The following is a 22,646-nucleotide window of genomic DNA, read 5'->3' as shown; positions in this document are numbered from 1 at the left end:
GGTCTGATCGATAATCAAGGAAGGGTTGGTTTGGGGGGAAATAGGAGGAAAGGTACAATGGAATGATGTCTGGGCTGGAAGTGTTGGATTTAGAGTCCGCCAATGGAATGTCGGGGTTGTGCATCTATTCACTTATTGCTTACAGCAAAGAAATTACCTGCACCTGGGAGTTGCTGAGTATGATAGGTTACCTTCATCCTCAAATTATTAATGCCGTTCAGAGAGATTAGAGATTAGATACTATATAAGAGATTAGATATTAGACACCTCAAAAGCTGTGCGCTCTGCTCCATCATAGTCCAGTCAAAGGACTCGAAGACACCACACCACATCCAAACAAATCCCACCCCCAAACGCCCACCAGAGCCAACAGCCCAGCAAAACAACAACAACCCACCCATAAACCCGCAAATATCTACTCCCTCCCACATCTTCCTCCCTTGTCGCCAAAATCTCCTGACAAACAATCCCACTCCCCGCCAAACAAACCGGCACCCCGGTCCCAGGATGCGTACTCGCGCCCACAAAAAACAAGTCCCGAATCCACGGATGACAGATCCTGGGCCGAAAGCTCAGAACATTGAAAAAGGAATGCGAGAGGCCGAGAATCGCCCCCCGATCAAGATTGTACTTGGCTTGCCAGGTCCGCGGGGTCTCGATTTGCTCGTTGACGAGATGGTCGCGCAGGGATGCGCCGGTTCGGGCTTCGATGGTGTCGAGGATGAGAGTGCGGGTTTGGGAGATTGTATTGTCCCAGGAGGGTTCCGGTGTTTTGGGACTTTCCTTGTTGGAGGCGGGGGGATCTCCTAGATGTCCGACGGGGACTAGCACGACCACCGCGTCTTTTCCTGCTGGTGCGGCGGACGGATCTAGTCGACTGGGAACGTGGACGTAGAAGGATGGATGGTCGGGGATATGGTTGTCTTTGAAGATGGCGTCGAAGCTTTCGCGGTATTCATCTGCCAGGAAGACGTTGTGGCTCTTCAACTCCGGGAAAGTGGTGTCGAGCGACCAGTAGAAGGAGATGCTGCTGCAGGATGTCTGTCTCTTCTTGAGGGTTTCCGCGTATACTGATTTCGGGAGGAGATGGTTGTACGCGTATGTCAGGTCGGCGTTGACGACGACGACATCGGAGTGTAGAAGTTCCCCAGACTGAAGACACACTCCACTGGCCGACTTCCCATCCGGGGAGAGATGTATCGACGAAACGGGGGAATTGAGTCGATAGTCAACTCCCAGTCTTGTACCCACTCGGGCGAGGGCATCTAGCACCTACACCACGTTAACATCATCCATCAAACAGAAAGCAAGACCAACCCCGTAAAACCCCCCAGCCGGATACCAAATCCCATCCGCAAACTCGGTATACTGCAGCAGCGAATACGTCCCGGGGGCCTCAAAGGGATTCATCCCCAAATACATACTCGCAAACGTCAACGCCTGCCGCATCTTCTCCGAGCGAAAGTACCGAGCAACACGCGAGCAGATACTCTCGAACGGATGCAAGCTCCACAGCACTCTCAGCAAACCCGGCCTGAGCATGCTCCAGAGACTCGGGAAATTCCTCTGCAGGACATGCTCGCACGAGAGATTATAATGTCGTCCGGACTCCACCATAAATCGCAGGAACCCTTCAAACCCAGCCCGCCCCTCATGTTCTTCAATCTGAGCCTTCATCTTCGCCAGATCAGTCGTGAGATCGAGGGTATCGTGATCAGCGAACCAGATGCGGTAGTTAGGCTCGCATTTCAGCAGGTCGATGCCTTCGGCTGCCAGAGACGTGTCGAGGTCGTGGAATATCCCGTGGAAGTATTCGGGCATCAGGAGGAGGGAGGGACCTTGGTCGAAGCGCTGAATGGTTAGAATGCGTCGTGTGTTGGGAGTGGGAGAGACACACGTAGCCATTCTGATGCAGCAGGGAACATCGTCCGCCGATGTCCCCGTTCTTCTCCACGACTGTCACTTGGAAGCCGTTATTTGCGAGTCGCGCTGCGACGGCGACTCCGCCGGCTCCGGCGCCTGCCAGTGTCGGTGTCAGTATCAGGATCAGTGTCAGTGTTAGGGGTCATGGGGTGTGGAGGGGATGGTGGGGATTACCGACTACAATGGCGGTGGGGGAGGCCATCTGAGGAACCTGTTTGTTGGAAGGACACCGACGCAAACGAAGAACTCCCTCTCAGGGTTTCTTGGACAATTGTCAATTCAGGGAATCGATCCCGCGAGATGAATTCCGATGGAGGTTCCAGACGCATGACACTTACAATACACCACCTATGTCACGACGACGGTCTCGACCACCACAAAGCACACGCCACATACGCACAGCATAACACATAAATTCATCACCCAGCCAACCTATATCCACAGTGTACCATCCACTCTATATACATCCCCGTCTATTTCTTCCCAAACCTCCTCACCGACCTCTCCCCCACAGCCTTCTCATTATAAATCGCCTTCACACTCGGATGCTCCCTCGTGGCCTTGGACCAGCGCGCGAAATCCGCATTCTCATTCAACGACGCCGTCAAACTACCGTCGAAGAGCCCATACTCCGGCTTCGCCAGCGTCTCGAAGCGCAACAAGAACCCCCCCAGCAAGACCTCCGCAAAGGTCAAGGTCTCGCTGCCCCCGAAGAAGGGACCGGTGCCCTGGGCGTTGGCGTAGATCAGGGGGGCGACCTCCTTCTTGAGCGCGGCGGCGAGGGCCTCGGTGGCGGACTTGCGGTCGGCGTCGGAGGCGGCGCGGATGGGGACGTGGTACAGCGGGGCGACTTTGCTGTTGTAGGCGTCGAAGAAGAAGGCGATGCGGGCGCGTTGGAGGGCGCCTTCGGGGGTGTTGGACGGGGGGAGCAGGTGCGAGGGGTAGGCGTCGGCGAGGAATTGGGAGACGATGGCGGATTCGGTGAGGATGGTGCCGTTGTAGGAGAGGGAGGGGACCAGGCCGCGCTAGGAGGGAATGAATTAGTTAATTAGCTGGGGGATGAGATGGGAGGACAGGGGAGGACAGGGGAGGACAGGGGAGGACAGGGGAAGACATACAGGGTTGATCTCCAGATACCAGGGCTCGCGCGGCACGTCCAGGTCGATGGTGACCTCCTCGAAATCGAGGCCCAGCTCCTGCAGGGTGACGTGGGCGCGCTGGGCGTAGGGGCAGCCGCGGTTGGTGTAGAGGATGATCTTGGGGGCGGCCATGATGTATGTATGTATGTATGTATGTCTCTTGGAATTGGGAATGGGAATGTCAAGCAAGAGGGCCAAGCAGCGGGGTATCGGCGCAATATATAAGTTAGATAGATAGCATGACGCCCGCTCGGGTGTAAAAGTGGGGCGGGTCGGGATTTGGCGATTATTAATGCATCAGCTCAGTTCTCCGGATATGGCATCATCCACATCACCACATTTCGGGCGTGGATGAGGGATGAATGGAGTATTTGTCGCTTGTCGCTTGTTACTCGTTCCTCGTTCCTCCTTCCTCCTTCATGGATGCTATATGGCCTCCAGGATGATGATGATGATGGAGTCCGCCCTGGCAAGAACGCCCTCACATCCACATCCGCTCGACCGGACCCCCCACATCAGGGCTATCTCTCTCCGCCGCAATCACAATCACCATCCCATTTGCCGATGGCGACATCCGCCGCAGCGAATCCCCCCCGTTCGTATCGCAGACACTGTCCCATCCTCCTCCAGAACCCCCTCAACCACCATCTGTCCTCTACCTCCGCACGATCACTCAATTGATGTGCCATTAATATTATTAATACGATCCCTGGGTTATAATATAACAGGATGATCTTGTCTCAAAAGTCCACTTCCAGGATAGTCTTGGTGCCATGTACCTCTACCTCCTCCACACGGTGTTTATGGGTAGGTAAAGGAGTGCCCTAGTGAATGTTTGCGGCTGTACAGAAATCGAGTACTCCGTGGTGGCGATGCACGTAGGACATTCCGGGCATTCCGTGCGTGGTTTCTGCGGGAGCATCAGGTCAGTGAAGGAACTAAAGGAAGGATCATAACAAAGAACTCTGGCTCACCTGGTAGCAACATCATATATTCTTGAGGTTAGATTGACAATGACAATGCTCTACATGGTACTACGCTAGAATCGACAAGACATAAAGGCAACTGATCAATTCTAGACTCTGGGGTATATATAATCTGTCTAGGTCTGACATGTCCCCAACACAAAGGCTGAAGGGGGGGGGGGGGGGGGGGGGGGGCAGGCCATCAAACATAAAAGAGGGGTATTCTCGCGCTCAATGCATGGACGAATGCAAAGGAAAACTCTCATCCTAAACAGGGTACGGCATCGACTCCCGTCGAACCCGACTGGCCCTGCGACCCGCGTGTCTCTCGCGGTCCGCAGCGAGGGTCTGCGCGAACTTGCTGCGATGACGGATTTCAGGACCCTTCCAGTAGAAAACGTAGATCGGGATAGCCACGAGCGCGGCAATGCAGCCGAGCAGGGTGCTGCCCCACGCCAGGTGGAACTTGCCGCCGATGTTCTCGTACAGCGGGGTGGCATACATGGTGGCGATGCCCGCCAGGAAGTCTCGCGCGAAGCCGTTACCCCCGGTGGCCGAGGCGGAGTACTCGCCATACGCGGCGACCATGTAGTCGATCGTGGCCATGTAGATGGAGTAGTTGGCGATGGCGATCAGGCAGGCGAAGATGAGCGGGGCGATCCACGGGGCATAGGCGGGGCCGATGGAGGTCCATGCGAAGCCGAGCAGACCGATGGGCTCGAGAGGGGCCAGGAACAGGAGTAACAGGAGTCGACGCTCAGCCAGACGGGCGGCGTTGCCGTCGCGCTTGCGGATCTGGCGCTGGCGCCAGATATCAGGCAGGAAGATCAGGTATGCGAGGATGTAACCCAGGAGGATGGAGCAGAAGGCGAGGCCGTTGGTCAGGGTGTCGAAGCCCCACTGGTCGAACACGAGGGTGAAGGACTCGGTGAAAGTGAAGATCAGAGCATCGGAGAAGCCGGACAGCAGGGACAGGCACAGGACGATGGGCTCGCGGACGAACATCTCGAAGGGACGCTTCCAGATGCGCAGGATCTCTTTGACGCTCAACCGGTTCTCCTTCAACTCGTTGGGGCCGTAGATGTTGGGGTCTTCGCCGGACTTGCGACGACGCTTGGCTTCGCGATCCAGCAGGATGGTGGCGCGGGTTTCAGGGACTATCAGGAGGTGCAGGACTTGCGTGAAGCCGCCGAAAATCAGCTGCACCCAGAACACCCAAGGCCAGGAGAGGTACTGGCCGATGAAGCCACCGAAGACGGGTCCGATGGTGGAGCCGCCCACGGAGGAGAGGACGACGTATGCAACTGCGAAGCCCTGATCGTCGATCTCCCACATATCAGCGGTCATGCCCAGGGTGACGGACCCGCCGGCGGAACTGAGCCCGCCCAGGATGCGGCACACGACGATGGTGCCGAAGTTGGGTGCCAGGGCACAGGGGATCTGCCAGATGTTGACCAAGAACAGACTGAGCTGCATGATGGGCCAGCGCCCGAATTCCTCACTCCAGGGCGCCCACAGCTCACAGCCAAATGCATAGGCGATCAGGAAGACGGCCTGGCCAACGCGGGCGGCCTGGGCGCTGACGCCGAACTCGTCCTCGATGCCGGTGAGGGCATCCGAGTACACGCCCGTGTTGAAGTTCATGGACATCTGGACTATGAAGACGACAGTCAGGATGGTCCACTTCTTGTACCAGGGGAAGCAGAAGCCGAGCTTCTCGTAGCAGTCATCCTCGGTCAGCTCCCGCTTGCCGTCGGCGCGCGGCTTCTTCCTGGAGGAGACATCGCTGTCGCTGCCAGACGGGGAGTGGGCGTGTTCAGCCTGGAGGGCCGTTGGGGCATCGGATTCTGATTTGCGGGTGCGACCCCTGCTCTCGTCGGGGAAGTTGGACTTCTTCTCCTCGTATAGCTGGGGATCGGCAGTGGCGCCGTCCTGCGGTTGATTCTCAGAGGCCGCCATGATGGTGGTCGATCAAGTGATTGTCGGGGAAATGTCAGATTCTGGATACCCAGGCATGCGGGGGTGGAGATGCAAGAGGAGGAGGAGGAGTAGAGCTCAAGCACCAATCAATACCTGGAAGGGTAGACAGAAGACGAGGATGATTGGATTGCAGATGATGCTGGAGTGACGACTGACATCGAGGAGGGATGGGAGGCGTCTTTATAGATCGCTGATCCCTCCTGGCCTGCCTGATACTATCTTTGCACATCTTTTCTCTTGCAGTCTTCCGGCCGGCTGCTGGCTGGTTTGCGCACATGGCTGCCGTCAGTGGCGTGACGTGAGGGCATCCTGCGGGGGATGGCCATGGCGAATGACACGCCAGGGACGGTCGAACAGGGAAAGCAGGCAGGTTCCAGGATGATTCGCCATGTCTGGCCTCTGGCCCAACAACCGGGATGATAGTGAAGATGTCGGGGTTGGCGGAAGAGATCTTCTCCCGTTTGCGTCATAGTTCCGGCCCGTCAGCGAGGGCCTGGAATCGGACTCGGCTGTAGTCGCCGGAGGCACTTGCTATTGGCCACCATTGCAGCGGACGCGGACCATGGCTGGATCGAGGGCTGAGATACGCGGATGGCCTCTGATTTGCGATGGGAGTGGTACCGAGTCGAGGTCGGGTTGCCATACGGCCGGTGATCGGGACGGGGGATGCCCGAGCAAACCTTGTCGCGATGTCTCTTCGGCATGAGGGAGAGGAGAGAAGAGACAGTCAGGGCAGCCTGACGAACACACGGAACCGTGGTGGTTTCCGGGGTCAGCATGACGTCAGTCTTGCATTCACGCCTTTTGGGGCATTTTTCGCTGGCAGTCTGACTGTCTGACTGTCTGATAGGCAGGCTCTAACTACTAACTACTAGTCGGGTTACCCACTACTACTAACTCCTACTGCCTCCATGATTCATCCACCCTCCTTCCCCAGCCTGTTCTCCGCGTTCCCAACTACTCCGTATCAGCCTAGCACTTTCCCCCCTTCCCCATGACGCAGGGCTCTCCTTGCGCCTGTCAACTGCCCTCTTCGACGCCATGCCATCCTGCCCATATGCCGGTCCGATAACATACAACATACCCCTGATATCAACTCCCAGGCTTATCCCTTGGCTTCCGCCTAATTTCGGCCGGCCAATCCGCGCCGTGTCAGACCTGCACCCATTCCGTCCTCTGGCTTCATCCCGACTCCGATGCAACCCGACGCCACACCTAATATTGGCCCGACGGATCATCGGTCGGTCGATACATCGCACCCACAATATGGAGAGTGCATAGACCATAACAACCCAACGACAACACAACATAACTACCGTCAGGATCCCCCGTCTCCCGCGAGTCGGAACTCACAGTACTCCGTTCAGAGTACCCATCTCGCGCAATCATATCAATCCTTGGTGGCATCAGCATCAGCATCAGCATCAGCATCAGCACTGTTACCAGCATCACCCCCCCGCCCCCGATGCCCGCACTAACCCGGGAACCGCAGCCAGGATGTGCCGACGGCGGCCCTCATTGACCAACAGCGACCCACTCTGCATCATCGCGCCCTCATCCAATTCCACACAGGCCTGCAAAACCAGTTCTGCCCGGATCAGCCTCTGGACGGGCTTATCATATGATGGCCGACTGCTGTCTCAGCCGACTAACCTTCCTCCGTCGTCGTCCATCGCCCTCTCATTCGGCCCCTCAAGCCTACCGGACCGCGTATGCGCCGGTTTGCACACTGAGTAGCAGTGAATAGGGTTTGCATCCCTCTACCGTCAGGTCGCATTCATGCGACACTCTACTCCACTGGCAGAAAAGCCGCATCCCACGCGGCAGGAAGACCCATTTGCATCACCATGAACATACATAGCCCTGTGTATCGGGCAAGATTTGTTCTGTTGATTGACGGTGAACCTGACAGACCAAAAAGACCACTCGGCTAAAAAGGTGTCCTGACACCTAAGTAGGAGGCCTGATACTAAATGATACTGGGTTTGACAGAACCGTTCAGGTAATGATTCTCCCGATGGCAATCCGACTCCGATCCCAACAATAGTCTCGTCTCCGGATCATGCCAAACAGGATATCATCCCGTGCCCTGGGGTATACTACTTCCTGACCCTCGGAGATACTCACGTCCCAGTTTACCGATTATTTAGCCGAAGTAGCAGGTGAGTACGTCAACCACTTCTCATGATAAGCCTTTTCTCAGTAGAGCTCTCTATCCGACACTTTTCCTCCGTATGCCAACAGCAAACCCCAGCAGCCAATCCCCATCTCCGTGGCACAAACCGACAACCACACAACCACACCAGCCAACAGACATCAACCACCCGCATCTCCTCCGTAACGCACAAGCATTGCCCCATGCATCCCGTCAGATTATAGCCCCCCCTCTATCCCCCATCCCGGTCCTGGATGCCGATTCCCTCGGAGGAGGCCTCGGAATCACATCGACCAGCTGCCTGTTCCAGCCTAGTCGGGCAGCTCCGATTCTCCGCTTTTCTCCGGACTTCTACCCCGTGGAGGGCTGGCCGTACATGGGGATCGATCGTCTTACAGCGAGCATGCCTGTCTGGACCCCATCAAAGTTACTTTATAAAATTCCCCTCTCTGCCATGCACTCCTTTATCAAAAAACTATTTTACAACATATCCTAAAAACCGTCCAACACAACCCTTCCCTTCTCCATTGATTGGTCGGCTTTGGACATGGTTCTACTCCCCCCGTCCCACGGAATGATGCCCCCGGATAAACATAATTCGGCACCTCCCGACACCCTGCCCAAAAGCATGCACCTGCATGGTCACCACCCCCGGGTGGACAATGGCCTCGCCCCGCCTGTCCAGCTCTGTCCAGGTCTCGGGAGTTCAGATTGATCATTGTATGCAGTATCGGCCGATGTGGGATCTAGCGGGTCAGCAGTAACGGGTCTTCGGCTTTTAACTTTTTTTTTTTTTTTTTTAGTTTCTGTTCAGAGTTATGACCGAGTATATGGAATAAGAGGGTGTGTGGGAGAATGTCGGGATCTGAGGTTCTACTGCTTATTTCTTTAATAGTCATTTATTCCGCCGGGGTTCGGGCTGGTCTGCTGACTGACTGATTGTCATTAACTATGATTTGTTTCCGCGCGGTTGTTGCTGGTGACACTGACACGGCTAGGACGGGATAAAGGATGGGGGTGTTCTGATTTGGAGATATCTTCTATCATGGAGGGTCTTTTCGGCACTGGGAGAAGAATAGGAAGACAGGAATATTTGAACTGCCTCCTACCACACTAGACATGCGAAGAGAGCCCGATCACTGAGTCCGAAGGGAGGGTGAACACCCACCCGACTCCAATGATTTTATCTCTCCTTTCTGTACCAACTGATCACAGAGAGCAGATCCCCTTTAAAACCACCCTGATCATCTCACCAAGCCCGGAGATGACTCGGCGCGGACATCGCATGGAACTCCGCGTGTGTTTAGGCGACGGGGATCCACGCCCCCCTCTGGTCGGGGAAGGAGGACCGGGACCGGTCTCACTTGCCATTACATAGTGGCCAACAGTTTTTCTGCTCTGTTTGTGGTTTGTAGGTGGCGATATCTCGAGGAGCAAAACACCACTCATTAGAACCAAGAGAGCTATCTAGATCTGAAACATCATCCCATCCCATCCTCACAAATATCCCCCCACACCCCGTCTCCTGACCCTTCCGCTGCTCCCGCTCTACACACCACGCGACGGCAGACATGACAAAAGGCATTAACATTATTCTAAGAATATAATACACCATGGTGAATACATTGGCGCATGAGATCCGCGCACCAAGTCTGTAAAGTATATATACCGAACGAGAAGTAAACGAGACACAGTCCCCCGGGGAGGGAGGGGATGAGGGGATGTACATCCCAAGCCCTCACAGAGAGCTCAAAGCCACGACGGCAGCGACGGCGGCGACCAACGAGCCCTGCACCGCCCACTGACCGTGCGAAGCAGCGGCACTCTTACTCGAGCCGGAGCTGGAGCTGGAGCTTCCGGACGAAGAACTCGAGCCGGACGAACTATCCGACGAACTGTCCGACGCGGTGACCTTGCTACCGGCGGTCATGTTCAGACCCGTATCCTCGAGGTTGTTCAGCACGGTGGAGTTCCCAGACAGCTCGATGGTGCTGGACAGGCCGGAGTCGCTGGTGTAGACGTACGAGACGTCGCCGTCGTCGATGGTGCCGGCGGGCGCGGGATAGCACTCGATGGTGATGTTCTTGTACTGGGCGTAGAAGTAGCCGTACTCCTCGATGTCGGTGCTGTTCCAGTCGATCAGCCCGCCGGCCCATTCGATGGTGCCGAGACCCTCGGCCTCGGAGCCGCCGGGCCAGAGGGACATTTCCAGGCGCGACGGGGTTTGGGGGTACTGGTAGCGGCCGGCGGTGGCGTTGTAGGTCGAGTTGCGCGTCAGCGTGCGCATCGTCACGCCGTCAATCTGCCATTCCAGCGTCTCGGGCTTCCAGTCGATCGTGTATGTGTGCCAGTCGTCGAAGGTGTCGCCGTCCGAGACGGCGGCGGTGACTTCGTTGGTGTCTAGGGTTGTTGGTTAGATGAGTGGAGGTGATGGGGAGGGGGGAAAGGTGAGGGGACGTAAGGACGTACAGTTTTCAATTCCCTGGAAGTAAAAGTTGGTCTGGACACTGGTGAGGTTGTAGCCGACCCACTCGTAATCGATCTCGTCCTCGTCGTCGGACATCAGGATGAAGCCGGTGATGACACCCTTGGTGCGACTGCTCTTGATCGAGGCCGAGATCTTGCCGTACCAGATGTAGTGGTTGAGGGCGAACAGGCTGCCGGTGGTGCCGTTGGGCATGGTCAGCCACAGGCTGTCGTTCTGGATCTTGGGGTAGCCGCTGTACACCCAGTCGTATTCGGTGGCGTTGCCGAGGTAGTGATCGTAGAGGATGGCGTTGTCCATGTTAGTGAAGGTGTAGGTCTGGTTCTTGCAGATGGGCTCGGGCGCGCAGGAGTCGAGCGAGTAGGAGTCGAGGGGGTTGCAGCCGCCCAGGCAGTAGGTGCCGACACCACACATTCCGCCTATTGTCAGGGTTAGATGGGGGTTTGTTCAGGTGAGGGGGCCGTTGGGATACCACTTAGGGCAACTCACTGTAGCAGCAGGGATAGTCCTCCGGGCACTTGTCGTCGGCGCTGCAGGTCGGGGCCGTGGCCTGGACGGTGGCCGCAGCCAGGGCGGCCAGAAAGAGGGTCGCGACGGGACGCATTGTGAGGTGTCTGGACTACTTGTATTTGTTGGACTGAACCTTCAATGCACTGCAGCCAGAACAATAGGGTTGAACAAGAACGTTCAAACCACCGTTAACGAGCGTGGTGGGCTACAGTGCAAAGATGAAACGGCAGCGGAGTTTCAGTTGTGAACAATGTTCCGGGGCGGGCTTATCATTATATTGGTATTGATTATTATGGGGGGGGGGGGGGAGGAAAATCACTCATGTCATCGATTCTCCATCGCGACCGGGGGGGGGGAGGGACAACCGGGAGCCGGAAAAGGGGAACGTGTGGGACAAGGCGACAGCCAAAGGGCAGTGGAGTGAGAACAAGCGAACGGCCGGAGACGGAGAAATCTAGAATACTAGATAGATACATAGATATCGGGCCAGGGCTTGCGACTAGGTAGGCCGGCTAGCCGAAGGGGGACCGACTGCAGACTGGTGGCAGTTCCTGGCGGCGCTAGAGGCGATGCTACTCCCATACTACTGAATCATGCTGCAGGTGAGCCAGATGATGCTGCCCGGGACGAGGGCTGTCCATTGGCCGTGGTGCAGGGCAGATAAGTGAGTGGGCAGGATGCGAGAGGGCCATTGGTGCGACCATCAGAGTTCACAGGTTGACGGATAAACAATCGACTCGCGCAGCTTGATAGGCAGCAGGATTTGCTGGGGACAATTGGATTGCTGCGGTCAAGCTTTGCTAGTGCCGCCACTGGGGCGCTCAATCCGAGCTATCTCAGGGGCATTGCGCGTCCTGTGTCATAAGGTGCCTGGCGGGCGCTGATCCCGATGATGATGCTCGAGGCGCAGCTGCTTGTTCCAGCATAACCAGGTGCATCGCTGACTCGGGACGTCGCCTCTTGACCCTGAACAGGGTTCTCGGGTATCTCCCCCTGATGGTGGTGTTGAATTGCTGCAGAGAGAGAGTGTGTGTGTGTGATGGCTGAGCACTGGGAGGAGGCCTCGGAGCGCTCCCGAGGGGCCGAGGATGACCAGAATCTTCCGCCGGTGGGTCGGTGGACAAAGGAAGTGACTAACGCCGTTACTAAAAGCCACCTACCAATCAGTTGCCTGACGCGAGAGTGGACTCAAGACAACAGTCTCGGTTGCCAGTTCCCTGTTCCTACCTCCCTAACTATCTAAGTACTTTCTATCAAAGTAGTACTTCCACACGTGACCCAATGCAGGGCTAATCTGATGGTCTAATCTGATGTTCAACTCGGATCAAGCCATCCATACGATATCCGATCCCCAAATTGCCCTCACGTCCGTGTCAACACTGTCATTGATTGACAGGAGCAATCCCACCATCTCGGCCGGTAGGTAGCCCATCCCCCCAATGCTCAAAATCCCAAGTTTTTCCGAGAGCTCGGATGGAATTCCAACCGCCATCACCAAAGCTTGGCTAAACCTTATCCGTGCTGTCCGTCCCCAATGCGTGTCTTACCCGATGATGTATTTATATATACACGCCCTAATCCACCGTCGCAGTTAAGCCCCAATACTCGACAGAGCAGAGATCTGCTAGAAAGACATCGTAGGCAGCGAAGCAGTCGAAAATAGTAGATAGTCCACCCCCTCTTTCCGCCGCTAAGGAACCCAACCGCAGCTACCCGCTGCCACACGGGGTGAGTATATCAATCGATCAAATCATCATAACCTGATCATACCCCGTACCTGCGCAAAGTTTTCCCGCTCGCGCAACCAGCCAAGGTAGAACGAATAACCGCACGCATCATGGTTCATGGCTGCCTCCGAGGCCCCCACTCGAACGGCACCCCGGGTAAAGTCATCCAATATCCAGCGCGAACTGGTGGTCGTTGGCGAATGCGGGGCTCCAAAGGATCAGGGTTTACTCCGGAGCATGTGCCGCTTCTCAAATCTCAAGGCTACATCATATCCTACTAATTTCCAAGACATGTGCTGGGAAATTGTGGGGAGTGTAGTTACTGGGTGTGTCAAATGTCAATGAGACAATGCCAAGGCTAGGGACTGCTGGACTACCGACACTACCGGGACTATTAATTTCAGGCGTATAAATAGCGTCGTAGGAGATTGCGGTGGTGAAGGTAATAAAACACAGGCCATATTCATAGCTACGCCAAAATATGACAATATCTTTATGCCAGGCAGGACGTAGTGTGAAGCCGGAGATAAAATTGCAGGATTTCGAAACAAAGACAATCAGTTCATCTGGTTATGCATGTCGACCACGTTCCTCGTTATCATCCAGATCAAATCATCAGCTATAATCCGTAGACAATGCTCACAAGGGCCAACCCCCTATTCGCACCCGCTAGACGCAGTCTCATTTCAATACCTCCGTCTTAGCGTCATGAGGCGGATATAGGGGCTCGTGACCTCCGCGGGGAACGTCAATTGAACATGGGTTAATATTAGCATAGATAGCCTCGGGACGGATGTTTTCGACTTCGTACTTCGAATACGGTAGAAAAGGACATTGTACCCCTTTACCCCTCAATGTCCCTCGATAGCCCGATCTTGGGGTAGCGGCGACTGCAGTTCATCAGCATCGGATATAGGGGAAGGGTGACTATCTGCAGTCTTGAACCGTGGATAGAATTCAGCCGCAGTTACGCCGTACTCCGTATATATCTATTTATTTTGCTCATGGCCTGTCTCCAGGAATCGCATCAGTACTGTTTTAGGCCGCAATGGTAAGCGGATAAGAGCATGGGTGAGCTTCCCACTCCCTTCGATTGTCCACCCCTTTGTGGTCAGGACATACGCCACCTAGATAACAATTGGTTATTTGCCACCGGCGACTCAATCTCCCAGAAAAAAGGCAGATATGGTGCTGGGAAGATGCCCTATCTCGTATGCCAGCTGTATGGACTTTGATGTCGCAGGTCACTCGTGTGAACCGACCGAGGGCATCCAGGCTAAATCCAACCCCCACGAAAGACTTGTTAAGCAGTCAGACCCATAGCTTCAGCTGAGTCTTGAATTCTCACACGAAATGCCAACAGCCAGTCTGACTGGGTGGGAAGGTTAGAAATCAGCGGAAAGTTATATCCGTGAATACACCAACGAAATCATGTCTGCGGTCCGCCCCGACGGACCTGCGTGAAATTTCTCTTTTTGTCGATCACTCTATAGTGAGTGGCAGATACCGGAGTCAGATAGATTAATAGGGTTTTTTTTTTTCAGATATTATGGTAAGGATCCATGAAACCTTGGTACCTTTTTAATAATTTTCCCTTTGAAACAGAAAATATATATCGCGGGGCTAGTATCTTGCCACAACCAACCCTTCACAAGCTATACTGTGTTACCTACAGAAGGGCATCCCAGAAACATTAAACCTCAAGATCACAATCAGACCAAATATTCTTTTTGCACTGATGGTAACAAAAAACATGCCATATCACAGTCCCATAAACACCAATATACCTCCTAGCTGCAAGTTGCAAGTTGCAAATTGCAACCATCCCCACCCTTCAAAAACCACTAAACATGTCCCTGCTCACCCTAGAATACCGCTCCTTCATCCATCACACACAAAGCACATCAGTCCAACCTTAACTCCGCCGGGTAATCATTTCCGAGGGCGGTTCGCCCTTCGCAAGGCACCCCCCGAAGCGGACACCTGAACCCGCCAAAGTCGGGATCAAGGACATTGTGCATGCCATCCATGCCGTGGCGCTGGAGAGATCGAGGGTTATTACATGGGAGGAGCCTGTACTCCGGAGGTCTGTTGAGAGTGATCTTTTAGGTGATATTGCGGGTGAAATGCCAGTTTGGGATCATGGGACTCGTACGGTGGTGGATTGTTGTGCTATGTGTCCGGCGGGGATTTGGGTCTACACAATATTATATTCGAGTGACTTATATAGCGCAATTCTGGGCTGCCGGAGTATGCGGGTCGGAATATTCTTGCATTGTGCTACGTGGTGAGGGCTGATTATTGGGTTGAACGATTTAGATGAATTTGGATGTCGGCTGGAATGAAGGTGAGGGCGGAAGTGAATACGAGGAGCTGGAGATATGGGTCGTGTCGTCTGTCAGAAGGCACAGTGCGTGTTACACATCCCTCACCAAGGATGGGGGAAGTATCATCACTCGCAAGGTGGAGCTGGAAGTAGAAGTAGAATGAAACCAGTTCCAAGCTGACAGAAGGATTCGCGTATAAAGTGACCAGACTCGCCCGCTTGATTTCGTGTTTTGGACACCAACGCTGGACATTCACTCACTCGCTGCGTCTCCTCTCCTCCCCTCTCCTGTCGCTCCTTCGACTCCCATTCAACTCTACCAGTCCACTCCTTCAGGGTTGCTCAACCACCCAGCATGTACTTCAAACCCCTCTCCCTCTGCACCCTCCCCCTCCTTGCCCTATCGGCCTCACCCGCCACAGCCACATGCGACATATCCGCCACTCAACACCACGATAGGCAGACGCCATGCTCCCGCTGATCACCGGCGAAGGGCTCTGACAGTCCCTGTCAACCCTCCCCAGAATCCCCCTCACAAGCCCCACTACCTTCCAACAAGCAACATCAAACCCATCCTTTGCACCGCAAGATAAATCATACACCTCACTCCGACACACCTATCCACCCCACTGTCAGCCAACGTCCCCCCCTCCCTACCTAGACAAGACAAGCCAACTCACCCTCGACAAATTATCAATCTTCCACAACAGAAAACAGCACCCATCAGTCGAGATCCCATACACCACCGAATTATCCTCCTGCCGGTCCTTCAGGCTCGTATGGACAATAGCTGTACCCATCAGCACCATCCAACCAACCAACCCTCCCCATCTAGACACCCAGGCGAAGAGAAAACCCAAACTCACCCATATACGCCAGCACAGAAGAATTCATCACCCCAGCCCTACCCGTCCCATCCTTCTCTGCAACCCCAACAACCAGATAATCCCTCAATGTACCACTCTCATCCGAATACGCAACAACGTGGTGCGCGTTAGCGACTAAGTGCCACGCGTCGCCTTGGCTCAGGGTATACCGCTCCACCTTCACGTCTGTCCTCAGGACCAGATTTTTGGGGGGTTCGCTAGACGAGCACGAGCTTTTCTCGTCATCGTCATCATCCCGGAAAGATTCGAATGTGAGTTTAATGCAGGCGGTAAGTATGGCTTTGACGCGCTCATGACAGGGGGGTTTATCCCGGATGTGTTTCACAATGAGAGCTCGTTCTGGATGTGTTAGCAGTGGAAGGGGTATTATCTATCCTATTATCTATGGGTATGAGAGACGCACGGAATTCAGCCAACGTGTTTCGGCGCTCGACGAGGTCAGGGTCGCTCGAGTAGCACATTCTCAGCCTGAAAAGGCCGCAGATTCTGCCTGGATCGACCTCTTGTGGTGGAGTAAAATTTAGTGTTTTGACCTGGAGGGTTGGGACGGGAGCGTCGGGGTCGTTGATGGGGAGGGCGTTGGCTCCTTGGACGACAAGTTGGGGGGTTTGTTTGGTGCCTTTTGCAGTGGCTGTGGGTTTTGCTTTGGATGCGAGATTTCGGCGGATGGGTTTTAGCGGGCGCATGCTGGTGGATGTGGTTGTGGTCGGGAGGTTTAAGATGAGGGTTTCGAGGGGGTGCTCGTTGGAGGGTGGATATGTACATAATGGAGAAGAAGGATGGAGATGCCCCGAGGGGCTCATGTTGCAGCTGGCTTGAACATTATTGCAATCTTGCAACGATGATGAATATCGGATGTTAAAGTGATGAGTATCAAATTAGTTCCGTGGGACAGTGAGGCGGCGACCAACCCATATACCGCGTTTGTTGTGATGGTAGGTGAAGTATCAAAGCACTCTGGGCGCGTCAACAAGCACTATCGTCCGCTTTCACAGATCCTTCTGTGGCAGCTTGTGAAATGCTCCCTGGTAGAAGATGTTTGTGTTGAAATTCACGCGAACCCATATGCAATCTTACTGGTTTATAGCAACCAGCGTCCGATATTCCCTTCTAGAATTATCAGTCTCAGGCCGGTTCTAAATATCACTCCCGCACCATAGGCCAGGACAAGAACAAACATTGCACCAGGCCTATTTTATTCAATATCCAAGTGACACACCCAAGCGCCTCAGTCAGAGCATGGCCGGCCCTTGAAAACATCTCATCCTCCGCATCCTCCCTCCCCTCCCTCTCCTGCCATAAACTCCCAACCTCCTCAAATGCCTCCCCATCCAAGCAAGATGGATCCCTTCCTCCTCCATCCACTAAACGTCTTCAACGCGGCGTCCCAGCCCCAGGGCTATATCAAAACCGTCCAGAGACCGGGCAACGCGGGGCGCAGACTGACCGATGAGCCCACCGCGAAGAAGTATCCCAAGTCAACAATCATCAAAACCACCTTTGGCCTGACGATGAAGATTCTCTACGAGCCCGCGGACAACCAGTTCGCCGTGACTTTCAAAGTTGCCCCCACAGAACCACCCCTCGAGAGCATCGACGCCAACATTAAGAGCGCTACCACCACCACCACCAAGAACATCAACACGAAGAACGTCTCCACCAAAACAACCAACTCCCATTCCACCCCCAGTCTCACCCCCAGTCTCACCCCCAGTCTCACCCGCCACTACCTCATCTACCCCGAACCCTCCACATCATTCATCTTCCTCACGCACCCAGACCCCCTCTTCTCCCGCTCTCACAGCCCCACCCCCATCCCCCTGCACGACGCCCTCTCCACCGCCACCTTCCCCGCCAGCGTGCTCGAAAAATACACCATCTGGACGAACACGTACAACGCGTACGTGGCGGAGCGATGCGACGCGACAGACGACTACCTGGCGCCGGTGTTCCGGTCCGCGCTGGAGGAGGTCGTCTGGAATGTGGCGGGGTATTTGCTCGCGTGGCGGATCGCGATGGCGCCGCATGTGGGCAGTGTGGTGTTTGCGGTGGGGTTGGTGAGGTATCGTTTGGCGAAGGGGGGTGGGGGGAATGGGAATGAGAATGGGATGGGGGTGGTGACGAGGGGCTTTTTGGAGGATCAGTTGAGGATTTTGGATTCTGAGGTGGTGACGGGGTAGATTTGGTATATGGATGTTTCTCCTATAGCTCTTTGTTGGTGGATGATGGGGGTTGGGGGGGTGTGGATGTGGTTGGTATTTGCGGCAGTTGTTGTTCTTGTTGTTTGTTGTTGTTGGGGAAATGGTCGGTCTGATGTCTATGAGGTCTCCATGGTGTTATTACTGGCTGGTTGGCTGGTTGTTGGAAGGAGTCTCCAGGAAAGCGTCCACGTGGCTGTTTTGTTGAGGTTGGAAATTGACTGTTGTGTTTCGAAACCCTAAGGTAGTTACTTGCAAGTATACTCCCGTCCACGGTATTCACCACGTCTCCTTGAAGTACCAACGAATATACCCCGCTGTTGGATGATCGAGGGGCAGCCCCGATAACATGTCCCTGAATTTGACACAGTAATACCCCGGTCTCGATGAAAAGAGCCAGCTGGTATCTATCTCTCTCTGGTGACCCCCATCAGAGGCACCGAGCCACCAACCAACAACATAATCAACCAATACCCCGAACCATAGTACATCGCAGTAAGCAGAGGAAATTTCCCCCAAGAGCCAGTCATAATACGAGCACGTGGAAATAAACTTCTCACCAGGAACTGCAGGTGGCGGAGATTACTATCTATCTACATAAAGCATCACTGGTCGGCTTATTACTGCAGGATGCACAGGATACAGCACGGACCATCGGCATTCCCCCCGAGTCTGACCCCCGCTACAATCATGCGACCTCCCGGTAACATAGTACTATGTAGATAGATAGTAGATATTCGCCAGTTGCAATTATTAATCCATCATCCCAATCCCCCTGCAGTCCTCCCTGCCACCGTACATAGTATATTCCCCAGACCCTTCTCTCGGAGACTTCTGGGGCAAATTTCGCCCGACGGGGGACCCAAATACACGACCTGACTAATGACGAGGTGAAGGTCTCCACATTCCCGGCCACTGAGAGACCCCCAACGATCTCCAAGATGGGTCCGAGTCAGACCACGGCGATCGGAGACTTGGCTTGAAGGGGCAAAAATGGCGGCTTCTCCAATTCTTCACCCCGGGGTCGATTTCAAAGCAGGTTTCCACTGCTTTCGATGTGGGAAGGGGGGGGGGGGGGGATGGATGTATAAATATGGGACATCCAGCGGTTACCTCCTACTCTATTCACTGCACTGTTTGTTCACCGGCTCTTCTTTCTCTTGTATATAATACTGCATCAGATCATATAACTCACATCTAACCTAATAATTAGCCCATCATGACCGTCTCCAGCCTCGTCAATCACCCCGCGCCGGGCATCTCCTACTTCACTCCCGCGCAGGACATCCCGGCCGGCAGTGCTGCCAACCCACAGACAAGCGGCAAGCCGGTGCCGAAGCTGTTCCACCCGCTGACTATCCGCGGCGTCACCTTCCAGAACCGCTTGGGTGTATGTTCCCTCTATCCCTCCCCTTCAACCCTCATCCCCACCCACTAACAATCCCAGTTGGCCCCCCTCTGCCAATACAGCGCCCAAGACGGCCACATGACGCCCTACCACATCGCACACCTGGGCGGGATCGCCCAACGCGGCCCGGGCCTGATGATCATCGAAGCGACAGCCGTGCAACCCGAAGGACGAATCACCCCGCAAGACGTCGGCCTGTGGAAAGACAGCCAAATCGCGCCCATGCAAGCCGTGATCGAATTCGCGCACAGCCAGAACCAGAAGATCGGCGTGCAACTCGCGCACGCCGGCCGGAAGGCCAGCACCGTGGCGCCGTGGATCTCGTTCACGGCGAAAGCGACCGCCGAACTCGACGGCTGGCCCGACCGGGTCCTCGGGCCCAGCGACGTCCCGTTCGCGGCGAGTTTCCCGACCCCGCGGGCCATGACGGCGGCCGATATCGCGCAGTTCAAGGCCGACTGGGCGGATGCGACGAAGCGGGCCATTGCGGCCGGGGCGGATTTCGTGGAGATCCACGCGGCGCATGGGTACCTGCTGTCGTCGTTCTTGTCGCCCGCTGCCAATAACCGGACGGATCAGTACGGCGGGTCGTTTGAGAATCGGATTCGTCTGCCGTTGGAGGTGGCGCAGATCACCCGGGACGCTGTCGGGCCGGATGTTCCTGTGTTCCTCCGCGTCTCGGCGTCGGATTGGCTCGAGGAGACGCTTCCGGACATGAGCTGGCGCGTGGAGGATACGGTTCGCTTCGCCGAGGAGTTGGCCAGGCAGGGCGCGGTCGATCTGATCGATATCAGCAGTGGGGGCGTGCACGCCGCGCAGAAGGTCAAGTCCGGCCCGCTCTTCCAGGCGCCGTTCGCGGTGGCCGTGAAGCAGGCTGTCGGGGATAGGTTGCTTGTGTCGGCGGTGGGAGCCATCACGGATGGGAGACAGGCCAACGATCTGCTCGAGAAGGAGGGGCTGGATGTTGCCCTGGTGGGCCGTGGCTTCCAGAAGGATCCGGCGTTGACGTGGACGTTTGCGCAGCATTTGGGCGTCGAGATCTCCATGGCCAGCCAGATTCGTTGGGGGTTCACGAGACGTGGGGGGCCGAGCTATATCGACCCTGCCGTGTATAAGCCGTCGATTTTCGATGCGTAGATCGGACGCGATAGAGGGATGTACCAGTGATGATTCATAGACTTAATTGATCTGAATGTCGAGTGGAGTGGATTCATCGTTTCTTTTCCATTGGATTTGGTCATGCATTCTGGACCATCAATTCGGTATACCCCCATTCCCCTCATAATACCAACAACTAGCATGTACGTGTCGCGTAGTATACAATTATCCCGACAACCCCGGGGTCTCCCCCACCCGAAACACAAACTTGACCGCACTGGCCCTGCCCTCTTTCAGATCCTCCATCGCACCCTGCACGCCCTCCAACCCCCCCGGCTTCACCTGCACCGGATGGCCACTAAACCGCCCACTGCCCAACGCCCCCGTAAACCACGAACAAAACGCCCCACACAGCTCCCGGCAGTCATCCGCCCCGCCGACCTGATGCGCAGAACTGACATATGTCACGGACGGCACACCGGGAGAAACATCCGGTGCGCTCGGCAGAACGGAATTGATGTTCCCGCCGGGGGCAATGACACCTCTCAGGACGGCGGTGCTGTCCTCGCTGACGATGGTGTCGAGGGCGTGGCGAACAGCCAGTCCTCCGGGCTGGAGGGCCGATTTGACAGCGGCGATGGTGGCGTCGGCTCCGTGGCGGTAGTCGATGACTTTATCGCCGAGCGATCCGTCGAGGAGGGTTTCCACGTAGGTGGATCCTTTCCCGGCGATCGCGATGATCGGGTGGATGTTGCTATGTGCCGCGAATTTGATGGCGAAGGCGCCGACGGCTGTGCTGGCGCCGTAGATCACGAGGGGCGTTTGGCGGGTTGTGGCCGCGGTGGGGGACCAGGGGAGGGGCAGGGAGAGATGGTGGTGCAGCGAGATGGCGGAGGTGAGCGCCGCGAGGGGGATCGTTGCGGCTTCTGTTGGGTGTTAGTTGTGGTTGTAATTATAACTGTAATTGTAGTTGTGGTTGTGGTTGAGGTTGTGGTTGTGGTTGCGATTGTGATTAAGATCGGGTTGAGGGGGTTCGTCTGGGAATTGGGGATATTGGGGGGGGGGGGCATGGGGTTGGTTTATACCCTCGAAGGAAGTCGACTCCGGCAGGTGAAAGGTCGTGTGGCCCCATGCGACGGCGTATTCAGCAAAGGAGCCGCCGGGGGTGAGCATTTGGTGGAATGCGCCGACACGGTCGCCTTGCTGTATGGATATCAGCCGCGGCCCAGATGTCCATGCAGAATTGCAGATCCTGCATGCTGGATGTAGGGTTATCTGGTGGCGTAGTTGATACATGCGGGATGCACCGGGAGAAGTACCTTAAACCCCACCACATTCTTCCCAACCTCCACAACCACACCCGCAATATCATCGCCCTGGTTAAATCCCTGAGCCATCTGCTCGTTCACCGCCCCAAACGGCTTCTCAGGGCGGCTGGCCATCTCCGGCACTTTCCAGTCCTTGGGGTTCGAGCCAGATACAATCACCTTGATGAGGACCTGGTCATCGTTGAAGGTGGGGATGGGGACGTCAACGATCTTGGTGCGCGCACCGGTGAGGTTGATGACTTCTTTCATTGTGGTGGCTTCTTTCGTTGGGATGGTGATGGGGAGGGTAGCTCCTAGGTCAGGGAATCTTGATTCTGCGTAAAAGCTGGAATGTTATGTGATTCTCTCGCAAATCTCGCAGCACCTGCAGGACCTCTATATAGCTGCAGCACCAGGGACGGATAAGGCAGACGCGAACCAGGTCCAGATATCAGATAGCAAATATCGGCCTCGGTGTTATAGCAAACCGAAGTCCGACAGACAGTGAAGATATAAGGTAAGCAGTCGAGTCCTTCAA

At 55.4% G+C, this 22,646-nt stretch overlaps 9 protein-coding genes across 9 annotated transcripts; 3 read left to right on the top strand and 6 right to left on the bottom strand.

Moving 5' to 3' along the window:
* Positions 1–198: 198 nt before the first annotated feature.
* On the bottom strand, positions 199–2,296 carry BO70DRAFT_175681 (phytoene desaturase family protein). Its single transcript, XM_025538396.1, has 4 exons — positions 2,098–2,296; positions 1,898–2,019; positions 1,318–1,851; positions 199–1,272 (listed from the first exon to the last, which is right to left on the bottom strand). Exons 1-4 carry the CDS (start codon positions 2,123–2,125, stop codon positions 304–306), a joined length of 1,653 nt encoding a protein of 550 aa, XP_025394659.1. The 5' UTR covers positions 2,126–2,296; the 3' UTR covers positions 199–303.
* On the bottom strand, positions 1,898–3,238 carry BO70DRAFT_346105 (glutathione S-transferase family protein). The gene is made up of 3 exons (XM_025541525.1): positions 3,042–3,238; positions 2,098–2,948; positions 1,898–2,019 (listed from the first exon to the last, which is right to left on the bottom strand). The coding sequence occupies exons 1-2, from the start codon at positions 3,192–3,194 to the stop codon at positions 2,397–2,399; spliced, it is 705 nt and encodes a 234-aa protein (XP_025394658.1). The 5' UTR covers positions 3,195–3,238; the 3' UTR covers positions 1,898–2,019; positions 2,098–2,396.
* A 34-nt stretch (positions 3,239–3,272) lies between these two features.
* On the top strand, positions 3,273–3,930 carry BO70DRAFT_175656 (uncharacterized protein). The gene has a single exon (XM_025538395.1). The coding sequence runs from the start codon at positions 3,421–3,423 to the stop codon at positions 3,793–3,795; it is 375 nt and encodes a 124-aa protein (XP_025394657.1). The 5' UTR covers positions 3,273–3,420; the 3' UTR covers positions 3,796–3,930.
* A 281-nt stretch (positions 3,931–4,211) lies between these two features.
* Positions 4,212–6,104, bottom strand: BO70DRAFT_175654 (MFS general substrate transporter). Its single transcript, XM_025538394.1, has one exon. It carries the CDS (start codon positions 5,984–5,986, stop codon positions 4,295–4,297), a length of 1,692 nt encoding a protein of 563 aa, XP_025394656.1. The 5' UTR covers positions 5,987–6,104; the 3' UTR covers positions 4,212–4,294.
* A 3,640-nt stretch (positions 6,105–9,744) lies between these two features.
* BO70DRAFT_390728 (cell wall glucanase) lies at positions 9,745–11,382 on the bottom strand. Its single transcript, XM_025546182.1, has 3 exons — positions 11,137–11,382; positions 10,632–11,066; positions 9,745–10,562 (listed from the first exon to the last, which is right to left on the bottom strand). The coding sequence occupies exons 1-3, from the start codon at positions 11,249–11,251 to the stop codon at positions 9,901–9,903; spliced, it is 1,212 nt and encodes a 403-aa protein (XP_025394655.1). The 5' UTR covers positions 11,252–11,382; the 3' UTR covers positions 9,745–9,900.
* Positions 11,383–13,728: 2,346 nt separating this feature from the next.
* Positions 13,729–16,783, bottom strand: BO70DRAFT_400932 (uncharacterized protein; the record flags this gene model as incomplete). Its single annotated transcript, XM_025546961.1, has 4 exons — positions 13,729–13,774; positions 15,952–16,000; positions 16,077–16,436; positions 16,501–16,783. The coding sequence occupies 4 exons, from the start codon at positions 16,781–16,783 to the stop codon at positions 13,729–13,731; spliced, it is 738 nt and encodes a 245-aa protein (XP_025394654.1).
* A 654-nt stretch (positions 16,784–17,437) lies between these two features.
* Positions 17,438–18,277, top strand: BO70DRAFT_356616 (uncharacterized protein; the record flags this gene model as incomplete). Its single annotated transcript, XM_025541941.1, has 1 exon — positions 17,438–18,277. One exon carries the CDS (start codon positions 17,438–17,440, stop codon positions 18,275–18,277), a length of 840 nt encoding a protein of 279 aa, XP_025394653.1.
* Positions 18,278–19,509: 1,232 nt separating this feature from the next.
* On the top strand, positions 19,510–20,908 carry BO70DRAFT_366605 (NADH:flavin oxidoreductase/NADH oxidase). Its single transcript, XM_025544378.1, has 2 exons — positions 19,510–19,685; positions 19,743–20,908. Exons 1-2 carry the CDS (start codon positions 19,515–19,517, stop codon positions 20,838–20,840), a joined length of 1,269 nt encoding a protein of 422 aa, XP_025394652.1. The 5' UTR covers positions 19,510–19,514; the 3' UTR covers positions 20,841–20,908.
* Positions 20,909–21,026: 118 nt separating this feature from the next.
* BO70DRAFT_419461 (zinc-binding alcohol dehydrogenase family protein) lies at positions 21,027–22,636 on the bottom strand (the record flags this gene model as incomplete). The annotated part of the gene is made up of 3 exons (XM_025547479.1): positions 22,121–22,636; positions 21,887–22,004; positions 21,027–21,727 (listed from the first exon to the last, which is right to left on the bottom strand). Exons 1-3 carry the CDS (start codon positions 22,376–22,378, stop codon positions 21,027–21,029), a joined length of 1,077 nt encoding a protein of 358 aa, XP_025394651.1. The 5' UTR covers positions 22,379–22,636.
* Positions 22,637–22,646: the final 10 nt, after the last annotated feature.

The sequence above is a fragment of the Aspergillus heteromorphus genome (genome assembly GCF_003184545.1).
Source record: "Aspergillus heteromorphus CBS 117.55 chromosome Unknown BO70scaffold_48, whole genome shotgun sequence".
In the NCBI taxonomy this organism is placed as follows: domain Eukaryota; kingdom Fungi; phylum Ascomycota; class Eurotiomycetes; order Eurotiales; family Aspergillaceae; genus Aspergillus; species Aspergillus heteromorphus.
The sequence above is the reverse complement of the archived record's forward strand: the minus strand, read 5'-3'. Positions and strand labels throughout refer to the sequence as shown.